The sequence below is a fragment of the Rhinolophus ferrumequinum genome, chromosome 6 (genome assembly GCF_004115265.2).
Source record: "Rhinolophus ferrumequinum isolate MPI-CBG mRhiFer1 chromosome 6, mRhiFer1_v1.p, whole genome shotgun sequence".
Taxonomy (NCBI): Eukaryota; Metazoa; Chordata; class Mammalia; order Chiroptera; family Rhinolophidae; genus Rhinolophus; species Rhinolophus ferrumequinum.
Window position 1 is genome coordinate 79,082,310 of NC_046289.1, and position 16,515 is coordinate 79,098,824.

Below are 16,515 nucleotides of genomic sequence, written 5' to 3' on the forward strand. Positions count from 1 at the left end.
GTAATAAAGCCATACACCAATTCTATTCAGACATCAGAAAGTGGTTCCCTGACCGTTCTTTTATCTCCAGGACAAGATATCAAGTTAGAAGACTGATCTTATGAGTGACTAGATGGTCAGGCAAAGCCCAGAGAGTCTGCCAACATTCAATCACATCCTTAATATCTTTAAGAGTTATGTAGCTTTAAGAGAAAAAAAGAATATGAAAAATATCCCATTAGATCCAAAGGTCTTCAGTGTAGCTAGGAAAGGGATTCAACCTATCTTAACAGCTAACCAAACTCAAAATCCAATCAAATGATCAATCTGGGTGGGAATTTGAGACTTTTCCACACCTGGAAGTAATATATCAGTTGAATCCAGGGTTACATGATTATCCTTTCTTGAAGTGATGGAATCATTCACATAAATAGGGTTCCATGGAATCGATCTACATGGCCAACAGAATCCAGTCTTTAGAATCCAGCTAAAAGCACTGGGGTTTTATGCAAATTTGAGCAAGCCAAGAAGACAATGGCAAAATTTACATAGCAAGGGAACTCCACAAATTGTGTGGGATCGCATAATTATTTCAAGAGAGGAAAAACATCTTTCAAACATTGGAATATTTTAATTAAATATACAAAAGTTTAAGAGAACCATAATATTAATACTTTGTACATATTACATGTATATATAATTAAGCCATTCATTTTGGCTTATGTGAATGTCATTAGAACATTTAAGAATTTAAAATTTACCATATTTACGTTTCATTTGTTAAATGTGTAAGAGTTACATAAGAACATATAAAGGTTTGGCAAGCAGGTGATTGTAGTATTTAAAGGAAAATCAAATATATTAAATTTAGAAATGCACTTAAAATGTTTGACATTATCTAATTAATTGAGTTTGTAAAGGATACTACTAATTCTTCAAAGGTTCTTAAATGGGATTGTTATAATCTGTTAGGCTTTAAAAATATTTATAAGATGTACTCAAAAGATTAAAACTAGTATCTGAACCTGTAATTTTAATAACTTGAATATTAAATTCTAAAACCAAAGTAAGTCGAAAAAGCCTTTTTCTCACACAAAACTTATGCTCAAGGGCACTAAATATTTTATATTTAAAAACTGACATAGAAAGACATAGTATCAAATGAAAAGAGCAAATAAAACTAGATGCTACTTATGATGAGCATTTTCCCTTATAGAAAACAAAAATCTAATGACATTCAGCAAAATGTTAACTGCGTCTTGTTTCTGTTGTCTCATCTCTCACTACTAAAAAGCTCTAACTCCTCCTGTTTCCCTCGTAATAAAGACCCCAGCATTCCTTGGCTCTTGGCCCATTGCCTCCATCTTCAAAGTCAGCAACAGGGAGTCAGTCCCTCTCATGCTTGGAATCTCTCCTCTTTTGTTGTCTCACTATCTGACCTAACCTGAAAGATTCTCCACTTTTAAGGAAACATATGATTGCATTTGGGCCCAAACAGATAATCCAGGATAATCTCCCCATCTCAAAATCCTTAACTTAATCACATCTCCAAAGTCCCTTTTGCCATATAAAGTAAGATGAACAGATTCAGGGATTAGGATGTGGACATCTTTGAGAGTCATTATTCAGCCCATCACATGTGGTAATTTGGTAATTTTCAAACTAAAAGAAAAACAATTCTTTAACTCTAGTATAAAAATTATAATTTTTCATGTGGGGACAATTCTAAAGAGAAAAGATTATACAAATTCAAGTTCCTTTTCAAGTGGCTTTGGACCCACTGACTTGCATTATTTTTCAAGAGCCAGAACATTCAACATTGTAATTTCTGAACCTATAGTTCTTCGTACTACTTCAATAGTACATTGGTCAACAGAAACCAAGTGTAGAGTAATAGGTATAACTCATATATTAGTTTCATCCAGGACATGCTGGTGAACATCTTAAAGAAAATATGAGCTATAGCCTACACGTTGTTGTTGTGGGGCAATACAATTCCTAAATTTTATCTCCGTTATTTGCCTACTTATTTTTAAAATACAAAACAAATTTTCTGAATAATCAAGGGTACTGGTGTGCAACTTCTTTCATTTTTTTTTGTTTTATTTTTTTTTGCTAATCTTGTTATATTTTCTCCAGTGCACAGAATACAATAAAGTACAACTTGAAACTATGATGTTATCTCTCTGCATGTAAGTCTGTATTTTGCCTTTGTGATGGTTGCCAAGGATGCTGAAGCATCAAGATAGCCCTTTCTGTTTACCTATTTGAATTAATGAAGATAGTATGAACTACCAGAATAAGTAAAATTATTTGCTATTTGATCCAAAAAAAATGTATGTATCTATTGTAGTATCTTGATTTACACTGGATGGAAAAAATAGAGCTAAAATTATCAAAGTGAGATCTAATTAATCTGTTTATGAAATCAATTCTAAATGTTGGTTGTCTTTTTTTTTTTTTTTGTAGAATGTCTTTTATTTGGGGTTTGTCTGATGTTTCATCATGATTATATTTAGGTATGCATTTTTTTAAATTAAAGTTTATTGGGGTTACAATTGTTAGTAAAGTTACATAGATTTCAGGTGTACAATTCTGTATTACATCATCTATAAATCACATTGTGTGTTCACCACCCAAAGTCAGTTCTCCATCTGTCACCATATATTTGATCCCCTTTACCCTCATCTACACCCGCCTCCCCCTTACCCTCTGGTAACCACTAAACTATTGTCTGTGTCTATGAGTTTTTGTTTCTCATTTGTTTGTCTTGTTCTTTTGTTGTTTTTGGTTTATATAACACCTATCAGTGAAATCTTATGGTTCTCTGCTTCTTTCTGTCTGACTTATTTCGCTTAGCATTATAATCTCAAGATCCATCCATATTGTCACAAATGGTCCTATTTCATCTTTTCTTACCACCGAATAGTATTCCACTGTGTATATATAGGTATGCATTTTTTGATAGGACAAAGAGAAAAGTGATGCATCCTGTATCAGTCAGAACCCAATCAGAAAATAGATACTACACCAGTGATTTTAAGGAAAAATTTTACATAAAGAATTGTGTTCTAGTAAAAAATCAATTACTGAAAGGGGTAAAAGAGGACTCTAAGTCCTACAGAAGTTATATAGAAGTAGCAACCACAAAACGCAGCTAGTACTACTAGAATTGAAGAAGCTTAACAAGAAAATAACTTAAAAATTTACTTTTTCAACCACAAAGTAGAGATTCAAACCTCTGAAGAAAGGGTGTGGTTGGTTGTCTTTTTATCTTTAAGTTACACAGAAACTTTTGGTCAAAGACGATAACATTCTAACCAAAGTGAGGTTTTTATCTTTTGTTTTGTTTTGTTTTTAGCTTACGACTCCATTTAGAAAAGGTATTCAAAGTGACATGGCATATATATATATATATATATATATATATATATATATATATATATATGGCTTTCAATGAAATAAATTCTAAATGTAAGTTTTGCTTTTATCTTTAAATGTACAATGATTTTTGCCAAAAAGTAATAAAATGTATGTCCTGAATAAGATTTTTCTTTCTCTTTTTGTTTTTAAACTTAAAACTCCATAATTTTTATTGAACATACAACTGAATATACAATTGAACATAAAATTAAAAGAATTCCAGGACAACAGGCATTAAACCAGGATCCTCATGGACAACTGGGTATATGATCACTCTATTTAGTGCATTATTAGCCCAACTCCACTCTATTAATCTATCCTTACCCTATGTTTACTTTTGCTCCCCTTTCTTCCCAAAGAATTGAATAAAAGCAAATTTCATACACAATCATGTCTTTTATTCTTTGAAAAATCCATTCAAACTACTGGATTTATTTAAATACTCTAAAGGTCTACATCCCAGGTAACAATAGCTCATTCCACATTAGTAGATGAAATTAACCACCTGTCGCAGGGAAGGGCATAGAGCCTTCCTCTCTAGGAGCTACTCAGAAGCTAATGAATCACTTCTCAGCACGAGCTCAGTATGAGTTATCCATCTTACCACTTATCAAAGAACAAGTGATGCCTCGTGTCCACCAAGTTAAAGATGGGTTCTCTCAAGATAAAGCTTAGAGGGCACAGTACCTGATTAGTAGACATCTAGTAAATTCAGACTTCTACGTAGTGCAGCTGGATAGGTATGCTGTCTTTTGGTTAGCCAAGAGAGTGATTACCAGTGAGTCATGTCAAAAGAGAATTCACTATGTAACTTGTCCATTGTGTTAAAGCTGCAAAAGTTCCAAATAAATCAAAGAGAGGCAATATTTCAGGTACCCCTCTAGTCTACTAGGAATAAACAACTACTATATCCTTCCCAATAGTCATTCAGGGCAGGAACACTTAGAACTGAATTGAATTATGAATATACTTTAGATTAAATCATGTCTACCATAAATTCAAATACATTTTTGTAAAGCCTGAAGATAGTACAAGTCTGCAATGGATGTGTTGGCTTTTGCCCACAGACTGTCACTGCAAAGGAACACAAGGTAACTCAGAATTTGGATCGGCTAGCACTACTAAAGTGGGAAGGAAACTTCCAGGTGGTTGATCATGTGATTAATCATGCACAAGTGGGAGTAAGTTACCTCAGGGTGGATTCATCCCTAATTGACCAAAAATAAGCAAACAACAAATACATAAATTTCATAAAAAGAGAAAACATTTGCAAAGCATGATTCTTAGCATAGGGGCAATCTGAATACTTCTCAAATGAAAAACCACTGAAAGGCACTTATCTTAAGGTACCTTAGTTATTCTCTCAGAATCAATGTATTACTCAAGAAGAAATGATTCATTGATTTACACTGAGAGCTAAGATTCCTTACATCCCTAGTCTTGAGCCACAGTGATCAACACATGGTCTTACCATTATCACTTCTTCCAAAATACCCATGTCCACATCTCACTGAATTAAGTGGTGTGAACCAACCTAGTCCAATTTAATCACACAAGGTACTTAACTTTTTTGGATAAGTAACAGTTGTGTACGGCAATTTAAAGATGGGTAACTATTGGCTATTACCACATCTTCTTACCAGAGTACAATGAAAGCAAATTTCAAACCAAATTCTGATACACAAACAGATTAAAAAAAAAAAAAATCATATTACCAAGTAGACACATTACAGTTCCTCAAGGAGGAGTCATATGAAGTGAGGTATGTCTGTAAAATACTTTAAGCAATCACATATCTAATGGCACTAATATCCCCTATGAGAGTCCATTTCTAACATTCTTTATGTGAATTACCGATATCTGGGGTGGGTATCTTGCCACCAGTTAAGAGAAGCCTTGTCGTAGTGGACTCCAAAGTGACTAGAATTCTAGCTGACCACTAACTGGCACAGAATTCCAGATGAGGTAAGCCTTCCAAACTTAGAAATAATTTAAACTAACATACAAATAATATCACACAGTCAAAGCTGAAGTGTTCTTAAGTAAGTTCCAGCCAACGTAATAGAATATCTGTCATTCCCCCTACCCCACAATACGATGATTCCTAACTCCCTGTACAGCTCTATGGCCATTCCAGTCCTCCCTGTTCTTACAATTAGCTATAGTGAAGTGAATAAATTATTGGGAGGTTTCACTTTTTATTTAGGAGCTACATGTCTGGGCTAACCTCTCTGACCCTCAGTTTCCTCATCCTTAAAATGGACAGAAAGTGAATATCCAAAAGGGCTGTGAAAATCAGAGATGACAAATGGAAAGAAGCTGAGATACAGACAGGCATACAGTATAAATGCCAGGAAGGTTTTGTTCCTGGAGGCTCCCTTCTGCAGGCCATTATTACCAGGAGGTCCTGGAACCTTGTGGATCATAACCCAACGCTCCTGGGACAAGCTCTTCCTAAACCTCTCCCAGTCAAGCCATGGCGGAGCTGCTCTTTGAACCTCTCGAGATCAGTGACATTCCGAAAATTTCCAGAGGACTACTCTGTTTTGAAAAAGCCATCTCTTAGACCTCTCCCCACTGCTCTTTATGAGTTATCTAATACAGCCTTTCCTGCTATCCTAGACTACAGGAGGTTAGAGCTTCACTATCACTGTCTTTTTCTGCCCTCAGGTGCCACTCGTCTCACAGTCCCACAGGTCTTGCCTACTGTAGCTTGCTCAGATCTATTGACCACCATCGATTCGAAGCCATCACCAAAGCTTAACTGCCACCTTTCCTGCCTGCGCCATTTCCCCCACTCTTTCCTGCTTTTGACAATAGTAAAAGCTACAGCTGTTTGCCCCAGACCATTGCTTGGGGTAACGTGGCATCGACCTCTAGTGTTACTGTTCTGAGGGGTTAACTGGACTAACCAATTGCTAAATAATTACAACTGTGAGGCACACATGTTCTTAGATGCAGCTTTCCAAATCAAGGATACAGACCCAATCTTTCAAAGATGCTGAGCAAGTGTAAAGACTCTAGGGATGGTTCAGAAGGGACAGCAAACCTCACCTCTCTGTAAACTGAGGAATATTCTCCTATCCCACCGTAGTACCTGTTTTCTTTGGCAAAGAAATCACCCTTAGATGTCTCCTAACTCCTCTTATTCCCTATGCCAGATGCCCCGGAAACCTTATGTATGTCCCTCCCTGAAATCTGGCCATAATCTCCCAGCACTCAGAGAAGGATGTATCCACTTTCAGGTATTATAAGAACTCCTGATCCCACCCAAGAGGCCCTATTGGAACACCAGATTACCACCATTTCTCATAATCTGAGGAGTTAAGAGAGAAAAAAAGAATGTTCCTGTTTACTTGATTAAAAGATTGAGATACAGTGTCATGAACAAATATTCGGCCAGTAATAGATGGCCTAGTTCAGTCAATTAAGTCACCTGGAACTTAATTCAAGTACCTGAACTAGAACTGAATCCCTGGTCTCTCTCTGGCTATAGTTATCCATTCAAAACAAAGTGATAATTCCATAATCATCCAGCTAGTTATTATACCATTAGTATGACTGATTCAGACAACCCAGGAAAAGATTTTAATTTTTTGGTATGTCTAACACTGACAGTTTAAAAATCTTTCTTAACACTTTGACCTAATGGTTTAATCTTTATTAATGATTAATGGAAAATATTAAGAAAATCTAAAACTTACATCTATATAAATCTAGTTGAACAAATTTTCAAGAAAATAAATTTTCCTTTAAAGTCAACTTAAACCATTTACAAAAAATACATAAAAAGCAAACTGATTTAATGGTATATGGATTTCATATTTTAATGAAATGCTGTTTTATTTGATGTGCAAATATGTTTTTTCTGTGACATATCTTACCAAATCAGCCTTTAATTTTACACAGATTCTTTTTATCCCATTGTTTATGAAAAAGAAAACAAACTCAGATTGTTATTTCACATGTTTAATAAGTCTTTTTTATTAAATTTATTGGGTGACACTGATTGGTAAAACTAAAAAACTTCAGCAAAAGAAACCATTAACAAAACAAAGAGGCAACCAGCCGAGTGGGAGAAGATGATATTTGCAAACAACACCTCCAATAAGGGGCTAATATCCAGAATATATAAAGAACTTGTACAACTCAACAACAAATAAAACACACAATCCAATTAAAAAATGGGCAGAGGGCCCGAACAGACACTTCTCCCAAGAAGACATACAAATGGCCAACAGATAATGAAAAAATTAAAATAGGAACCCTCATACACTGTTGGTGGGAATGTTAAAATGGTACAACCACTACAGAAAACAGTATGGAGTTTCCTCAAAAAAAAATAATAATACTCTTTTAAATGAATCTTAACTGTCTATTATTTCTCTGACAAACAGTACGGTTGACCCTTGAACAACACAGGTTTGAACTGTGCAAGCTGACTCATACACAGATTTTTAAAAAATAAATACTGTAAATATATTTTCTTTCTTCTGATTTTATTAATACCATTATCTTTTCTCTAGCTTACTTTATTGTAAGAATGCAGTATACACGTCATATAACATACAACAGGTGTTAAATGAATATTTATGTTATCAGTATGGCTTCAGTCAACGGTAGGCTATTAGTAGTTAAGTTTTGGGGGCGTCAAAGTTATACATGGATTTTCGACCTCCTTTGCACCCGTGAAGTTGGTGTCCCTGCATTGTTCAAGGGCCAACTATCCATTAACGTAAGCTTCAAATGTCTTAAGGTAGAACATTTCATATGTATGCCAGTTCCTCCAACAACCTGAACCAATAAAAGATACATATGAAGTTTTTTCTTTTTTATCAAAATAGACAAATTTCTTGCTAATAAAAAGTATGTTTCTTTTATTAACAAGACAACGCACATTGTACTACAGTCTATAGAGCCTTAGATTATCAAGAATACCGATTATTATGTACATTCATACCTTTTGCTCATATTTTCATCATATTCATACTTTTCATTCATTTTATGATATGTAAGTGAAGAAAAAGCGGCTGCTGACAATTAGGGAGAGAAACATTCAAAAATTCTTGAAATTGTGCCTAACTACAAGCAGTAAATTCAACAAAGTCTTCATCAATCAGTGGTTGAGTCAGAATAGAAGCCAATGAACTAATGAAGGGTATACATATTATTTTTCCTTTTCACCAAAATCCGTTGGACAAAATTCCTGCATGATTGCATATTTAAAAATCTAATTTCTGTATTTGCCAACATTGCTAAGCTGCTATATCAACTGTCTAGCTTTAGCCAAATAAAACCTTTTTGCAACTTTGGAAGAAACTTCGACACAGGAAGCTGTACATGTGGACAGGCATAACTGTGTCTCAATATGTGCTGTTTTTACACCAATTCTTGACTTTATAGCTATCTAAATTATACGATATTCCAAAATGGCCACAGTGGCCATGTAATTAAAGCTTTGTTTTTGTTTGTTTTGATTATCTGCTTTCTGTGTAAGACCAGAAAGACACAGTAAGAAACAGCATAATGTGGGTTTCTCTACTGCCAAGTAACTTCAAGTAATGCTGTCATTATTGGTTTTCAATGGTACAAAAATATTTGGTTGACAGTACCAGAGGAATTCCTGAGGAAAATTTCACATGTTCTTGTAGAAGGAAAAGAATTCTGAATACATGTGAGCAAAAATAACCATTTTTCTCTGTATCTAAAGTATATCAATAGAAAAATAAAACGACGCATTTTTTTTTCCTGTTTTTGTGTTGTTCTACCATATTGCAATATTAAGAAAAGATTTAAAAAAAAAAAAGATTTAAGAAACTGAACCCTCATTTTCAAAACTTCTATAGCATAATGCTGGGAAAATTAAAAGGTGAGCACTATGTTTAAAAACACCGTATATTACCTCTATTTTCATATTTGGGCCTAGATCTTCCAGATGAACCAAAGTCAGAGGTCAGAGGTCCAAAAGATTAGTTATCCCCAACATACAGAAACAAAGCAAACAGCAAACAAATATAAAAATAAAACAAAGAACTCTCAGGTTATGATCAACTCCTATGGAACTGCATTTTACCTACTCGTAATCCAATGTGAGTCCCAACCCTGCTGACTTGATTTTTAGACTAGTTTCTTGGTATAGCTTGAGACCGTGTTCAATGATTATAGTCTCGCTCTCTCTCTCTCACACTCACACACACACACACACACACACACACACAACACACATTTCATGTAATTGTCTATTCCACTCTTGTTTAAAAGATGGATAAATAATTACTAATAGTGGTTGTCTAAAGGTTTGATAACTGGGGCATAGACTTCCATGAAAGATAAGTAGTAGTTAGCGAAAAGATCTAGAAAAGACTTGTGATTGGCTTAGTCAAAATGTAAGCCAGTTGTTCTCCAGTAAAATTGCATCCCATCCTGACATAACACTTCTGTATATGCACAACCATGTTATCTTAGCTTTTCATTAGATGTAACGATTTAGCAAACAATCTCCTAGCTGGTATCATGACAGCAAAACGAGATCTCCATAAGTCATTTCCAAGTGCCTTCCTCCTCATATCAAGGGCTTATTTGCAAAGAAACTTTTTATTTCAGTCTTGAGGACCAGATTTGAGAATCATTATGTTTCCAAATGTTGCATCATTACCTATTTTATTTCACTTTTTTATAAATTGACATATCATTTGAATTACTTGCAATCAAAAAGGAATTATGTTCTTGTCAAAAATAATGAAACGTGACGGAGGTATGCATACTTATCAGCATGTGTTCTTTTCATTTAGCAATGATAAAATATTACTTCTTAAGAAAGTCTGAGAGGTTGAGATTTGAGAGCCAGTTTCAAAATGCAGCTACTCCTAAAATTTGCCCTCATGAGGGCAGAAAAAAATAACGTCACCTGGGCCTTGTTGCTTTTTAATACGATAATTTTCATTAAATATTGAGATAAGAATAAGATAATCAAGTACACATTTCTTTTGTTAAAAAGACACTATGCTAGTCTGTAAAGCTTTAGAATATCAATAATACTATTTATTATGAACCTATTTACTGAGCAGTATATTTAATTCTTTATACTGATTATCCTGTATCTTCACAATAATCTTAGATAAATCACAACCACGGGCTTACAAATTTGTATTGTCTAGTAAGGTCATTAAAAGTTATTCATGCATAAATTGGTGCATGCAATATACAAACATCTCACCAAAAATAAAGTAAGAATAATTGGCAAAATAAAGTTTCAAATCTCCCTTAATAGTTATGATAGGTGACTGGTTGATACTGAGCAACACAGTCATCAAGTATGGAACAAGTTTTCAAATTTTATTAATAATTTCCAGCCCTACGCCTCACTCTTACCCCCATTCCTATGTACGCATCAAGCAGTAGTTCGCCGTAATCAGCAGTGTCTGGACGCTGATGGTAACCACTTTGAGCACTTCTTGTAAATGCAGAAGTCAAACATGACTTGTATTCATCTTTTGTTATCGGTATATATTGAGTATCACAATTTTAATACAGTTTTCCTTTCTTAAAATGTGTATATATTTTTTGGGGACCCTCTGTATGTCACTCACACACACACACGCACACACAAAATAGGCATTATATGTATACCAAAATATAATCTTATTATACTACTAAACTTGAAAAGAAATAATTTTAAATATACGGTATTAAAGTTATATCACTTAATGAAATGACAAATTCTATACTTCATCATTAAATTAGAAATCAATAGATACACAATGACAAATATAAAATTTGAATTAAAAATATGTACCAAAGACCCAAGCACCATCATTAATTTAAAAGGTCTTTCTTGTCCCATGTGTGCTGGGTTAGTCAAGCAGTTAATCTTCCAACTTTCTCAATATGTGTAGAAGTAGAATAGCTAAAGTTAACAATAAAGAAAAAAATGACACCACAACTGTTAAGAAAATAATTTATAATTAAGAATGTGAAACAACTACAAGCAGAGCAAAGCTGCTCTCAAACCAAAGCACTAACTTTTGTTATACCTTTACTGAGCTACCTTGTATAAAATCTCACTCTTTAGTTTCTGTGGTCAGATATATGACTGTCCAACCTACATGCCAGGAGTCTTACAGATGTTATTACTCCATTCAAGTAAATTCAGAAAGAAATATAATTTGTATTACTAATAAGATAGCCAAAATGAATGGATAGTCATATTAATTGCATACTATATTCCTAAATTAATACTGCTTATTTAAAAAAAAAAGTGTGTAGGGTGTGTGTGTTAGAGAAACAGAGAAAGAGAGAAAGACAGAGAGAGAGAGAGAGAGAGAGAGAGAGAGAGAGAGAATACAATGAAACTAAAATAATTCTTCCTTTGGAATACTGTTTCTTGCTTCAAAACAATTCCTTTTTAGTCTATATACTCAAGGTTCCTTTGATAATAGAAAGTTAACAATGTTTCAAAGTGAGGTCAATTACTGTTATTTTTTTAATAACAATAATCATGCACACTAAGTAACAGAATACATGTCTTTATATACAACCAGCCTTCAAGGTTACATTCTTGCAAAGTAAAGAAATAAGCATAATATAAATATAGCCTTGGGCTAATACTTCCAAAAAAGAAAGAATTAATTACATCTTATACATTCATACATTGTTACATACAAAAAAGCAAAACTAGATTTTTCATCTAAACTTCAAGATAAAAGAAATAATTATTAGTTATATAATTCAGTACATACTTAGTGTACATTTATCTTAAAGTAAGAATATTTTTGTTGAATTATCACCAAATTTTTTCAAGTACAATTATTTGTCCGCCACTTCCTAAATCCACATAATTAAAGAAAAACTATACTCTAAATTCTAAATAATAACAATAATAACATAAAGATATGTTTCTCAGGGACATATCTTTAATAAGGATCTTTCTTATTCAGCCCTGTACACCTCAGTTGCTAATTCCACAAAAAATATTGCTGAAATAAACTGAACTGTCAGGTAATACTTTCAAAGATTTAAGCTAGTCTGATCTGTTAGTATTTAAGGAACTCTCAAAGAAATCATATGAAAACCCTCTTAACACATTAGAAAACAATGAAAGTGAAGGACTCAAAAGTCAGGAGAACCTTCTGCTATAAGATCAACATGACTCCAGTCTGTCTACATGGTAAATTGTGAATGACTTCAAACTCTCAGCTGTCTCCTAAAACATTCATCCCCTTCTCTCTCTCCTGTCATCCTTCCTCACATTGCTACCTTCAGAAAGTACTTCAAGAGAACTTGAAGCAAAGGACAAAGGACCTCCCCCCCTTCCTTACCTCCACACTGACCAACTCTGCCATTTCCACTGTCACAAAGCACAGTTCCCTGCTATCCTGCGACGGATATTCAGCCTACTATCTCGTTTCTGCCTGGGTGATAATGTATCTCAAGAAAGATGATAAAAGATAGATAAATGAAAATTTTCCTGTTTAAACCCACCATCCAGTAAATATTTACTTACAGTATCTTACAGATAAATAACTTTCAAATCCACATCTCTAATCTTTCTCTCCATTTACCACAACCTTTAAAAAAAAAATTAAAAAGTGCATGTGAGATCTCACCTGAGCTATCCCAAGCAGTCAAACTTTTCAAACTTCTTTTAGAGACAGAAGAACTACTAGAGCAAAGTATAAAATGAACGGGTGCCCCTTTTAAATCAGTCACCAGGGCTGATAATTTTCCATTTCCGGTGTTTCTCCAGGTCTTTCCCCCAGAGCTTTGGCTCAGATCTCAATTAGCTCATGATTGAACTCTTCTTTCTGCCATAACATTTTTGGCATTCTAAAACATCCTCCACAAAGCAAATCCATCTTTCAGCTGTCCTCGCTTTGATATCTCTATGTAAAATATTACTGAGGCTTCTGGTAATTTGAGTTCATGTTAATTTCAAGGCCTTTTCATAACTGAACTCTCTCTAAATACACTAGTCACTCATCCTCAGGCCTGCTGTACTCCACAGGTGCCTACAGCCTTTCACCCTTTGCACTCATATAACTCCTTCTATATAACATCCCTCTTGTTAACTACTGAGATAACTGGAATTCACTCTCTATTCAAAATTCCAATTCCAAACCTCTTGAAGAATATTTGTTTCTCTCCATTCCAAACTCCATAAAGGGGTATTTGGGGTGGGGGGGAGGGAAGAGGGTTGAAGCTGATCAAAACCAGCCATTCCATATTAATTTGACCCAATTTGAACACTGTCCCATGAATGTTGCTGAAATAAACTGAAATGCCAGGTAATACCTTCAAAGATTTAAGCTAGTCTGATCTGTTAGTATTTAAGGAACTCTCAAAGAAATCATATGAAAACCCTCTTAACACATTAGAAAACAATGAAAGTGAAGGACTCAAAACAGGAAGAACCTTCTGCTATAAGATCAACATGACTCCAGTCTGTCTACATGGTAAATTGTGAATGACTTCAAACTCTCAGCTGTCTCCTAAAACATTCATCCCCTTCTCTCTCTCCTGTCATCTTTCCTCACATTGCTACAACCTTCAGAAAATACTTCAAGAGTACTTGAAGTAGGGACAAAGGATCTCCCCCTCTTCCTTACCTCCACACTGACCATCTTTGCCATTTCTACTGTCACAAAGCACAGAGTTCCCTGCTATCCTGTGATGGATATTTTATTACACATTGTTTATATGCTTATCTAATATTCATTAATTAACTGGTTTGCACCCTAGTAGAGATTGTTGTAGACTACAACTTCTATTAGGAGAAGCCTTTCAGCGCTTAGGGGAGTACTCCTGTTTGCCAACAACAGACATTCCATCTTTGATGATGAGGAGGCACCTGATGTGACTTGTACCAGAATTAGACAAAATATGTCATTTACCTGGAAGTTGGAAAAAACTGAATGATGTGTAATATAAAAATGTCATTCCATTCAATAAATAAAAATCTCTAGCTCTCATTGTTAGTCTGGCGTCCAGAACTTTTACATCTTCCTAGATTGGTGGTTTTTCCCTGGGGCTTTTCCTAATATTCCTGTGGTCAGAGTCACAATTCACAATGCTCAGGCTTAGCAAACTCTGTTCCAAATAGTTTAAAGAAAGCATTCATGATTATTCAAGTGATTTTTTTTTTTTTTTTAATAAGGCAAGTACTAGCCACTTCTCCAGGGTTGAAATTCAGCACCTTTTAGAGACCTCTGTCTCCACCCCCTAAACCTTGGCTGTTTACACTAAGACGGCTGGCGCCAGGGTCCCCTCCCCTTTACATTCTTATCACCCCCTTCCATGCAACATCCCTCTGAATGGCTACAGAAACAACCTGAAATTCAGAATTACACTATTAACAGTTGTGAGTGGGCTGCAGGCCTGGTGGCCTGGCCCAGGAAAACGGCCCGTTTTCCAACCTGCCTTTGGCGGCCGCTGTCCAAAGTCCCACACCTCAAACACAAGGGCATAGCCAGCCTTGGAGTCCTCCTGGGCAGTACACACACCTTTTAAATCCCTGTGCCCCCACTTCAATGCCCCACTATTGGTGCCCCAGGGATGAAAAACAAGAAGGCTGAAACTTTCAGATTGTATAGTTGAAAAATCTGCTCTCATGTTCACACAGAGGTGGGTAGTTGTGGTCTGGTCAGCTGTTTTCACAGCTGGCCGAGTCAATCATCCTCTCTTAAGAGCTTATTTGACAGGTGAGAAATTCCTCATCTCCAGACTATTCCAGGAACTCCTCAGCATCAATCAGAGCTAGGAGAGGGGCCTGAAGGGGAAGGGAGTGGTGCTGAAATCGTGCTGAGCGTGTCCCAGGGGGGGAACTTGGTGCAGGAAGGAGGATGCCGGCGCCAGGAATGTGCTGGTCCAGGGTCCAAAGGGAAGAGACGTGAGAGCCTGGAAGTCTTGGGGGTAGGGAGAGGTGCGACGAGAAGAGGGCAAGATACCTGGAAATGTCCTGAGAAGGATGTAAATGGGTGAAGAGGATGCAGATAGGAGAGAAATCGCGAATGTAGGTAAGATGAGGCAAGGGGAGAACTGGACTACAGAGTGCAGTGCCTCGGATAAGGCCGTCCAACCTAGGCGGGTGCCAGACCCTTCCAAGAGCGCTGGCAAGGCTGACTCCCGGCCAAGCCCTCGGACCCGGAAAGTCGGGGAGGCGAGGGGCGGGCGGACGGGCAGCGCCCCCTGCCCGGCGGGAAGGGGCCGTGCTCGGGGCTGCGCGGCGCCTTACCTTCTGGTCGACGATGGAACAAGCCATCTCGCGGACGTGCGCCAGGCTGTAGTCCCCGGACGAGTCCTGCAGCAGCAGCACCGGCTCGCGGCTCAGGCCGATCTGCAGATGGAACGAGATGCCCCCGGCCGGCACAGCGATGGGAGCCAGGAAGGGCGCGGGCCCCGACCCCGACCCCGGGACCAGCGCGGCGGCCGCTGCTGCCGCCGCCGCGGCCACGGGCAGCAGCGGGCTGGGCGGCCGCAGGACCGGAGGGGCGCTCATCGCTCGGCGGGGCGCGCCAAGGGCCGCGGCAGCCGAAAAGTTTTGCTGTGGCGGAGCCGGAGCTTCTTTCTCCAGGAGCGGAGGCGGAAAATAAAAACTTTCCGGAAAAGTCCCCGCGCGGGGGAGGGCGAGGGGCTGAGGTTCGGGAGGGAACAGGGAGGAGGGAAAATGGCCGAGGCGGGACGATTGCGCCGCCGGGAGCGCGGGCACCGCGCGAGGGAGGCGCCGCTGCCGCCGAGGAGCAACCGCCGCGGCGCGCTCGGAGGGACAGGGCGGCGGGTCAGCGCGGCCCGGGCGCCGGGAGGGGGCGGGGCAGGGGGCGTGAGGGGCGGGGAAGGGGAGCTGGGGGCGGGCGCTGCGCAGCCACCACCCGGCAGGCGCGGGAGCCGCAGGAGCCGCGGCCGCGCGGCCGCAGTGGCCACAGGTTGCCGGGTCGCCACCCGTGGTTCCCCGGGCCTGAGCCTCCCCTGGTCGAGGCCGGACCCAGCAGCGGGGCTCGGGGCCGCCTCCACGGGCAAGGTCCGCCTCTCCTCGTGGGGACTCCAGTCTCCGCTGGCAGGGCTACCCGACTGCGGGTGGAGGGGACGGGGCGCATCTCCTCCGACCCTCTGCCCAGGGCC

At 38.0% G+C, this 16,515-nt stretch overlaps 1 protein-coding gene across 2 annotated transcripts in view; it reads right to left on the bottom strand.

The window, feature by feature from the left end:
- The window catches only part of PRKD1 (protein kinase D1), a 299,064-nt gene extending 282,900 nt beyond the window's left edge, over positions 1-16,164 (bottom strand). For both annotated transcript variants that reach the window (XM_033109340.1, XM_033109339.1), the window contains exon 1: positions 15,632-16,164. In XM_033109340.1, coding sequence (XP_032965231.1) covers positions 15,632-15,895 — 264 coding nt within the window. In that variant the 5' untranslated portion in view covers positions 15,896-16,164. The remainder of the gene's footprint in view (positions 1-15,631) is intronic.
- Positions 16,165-16,515: the final 351 nt, after the last annotated feature.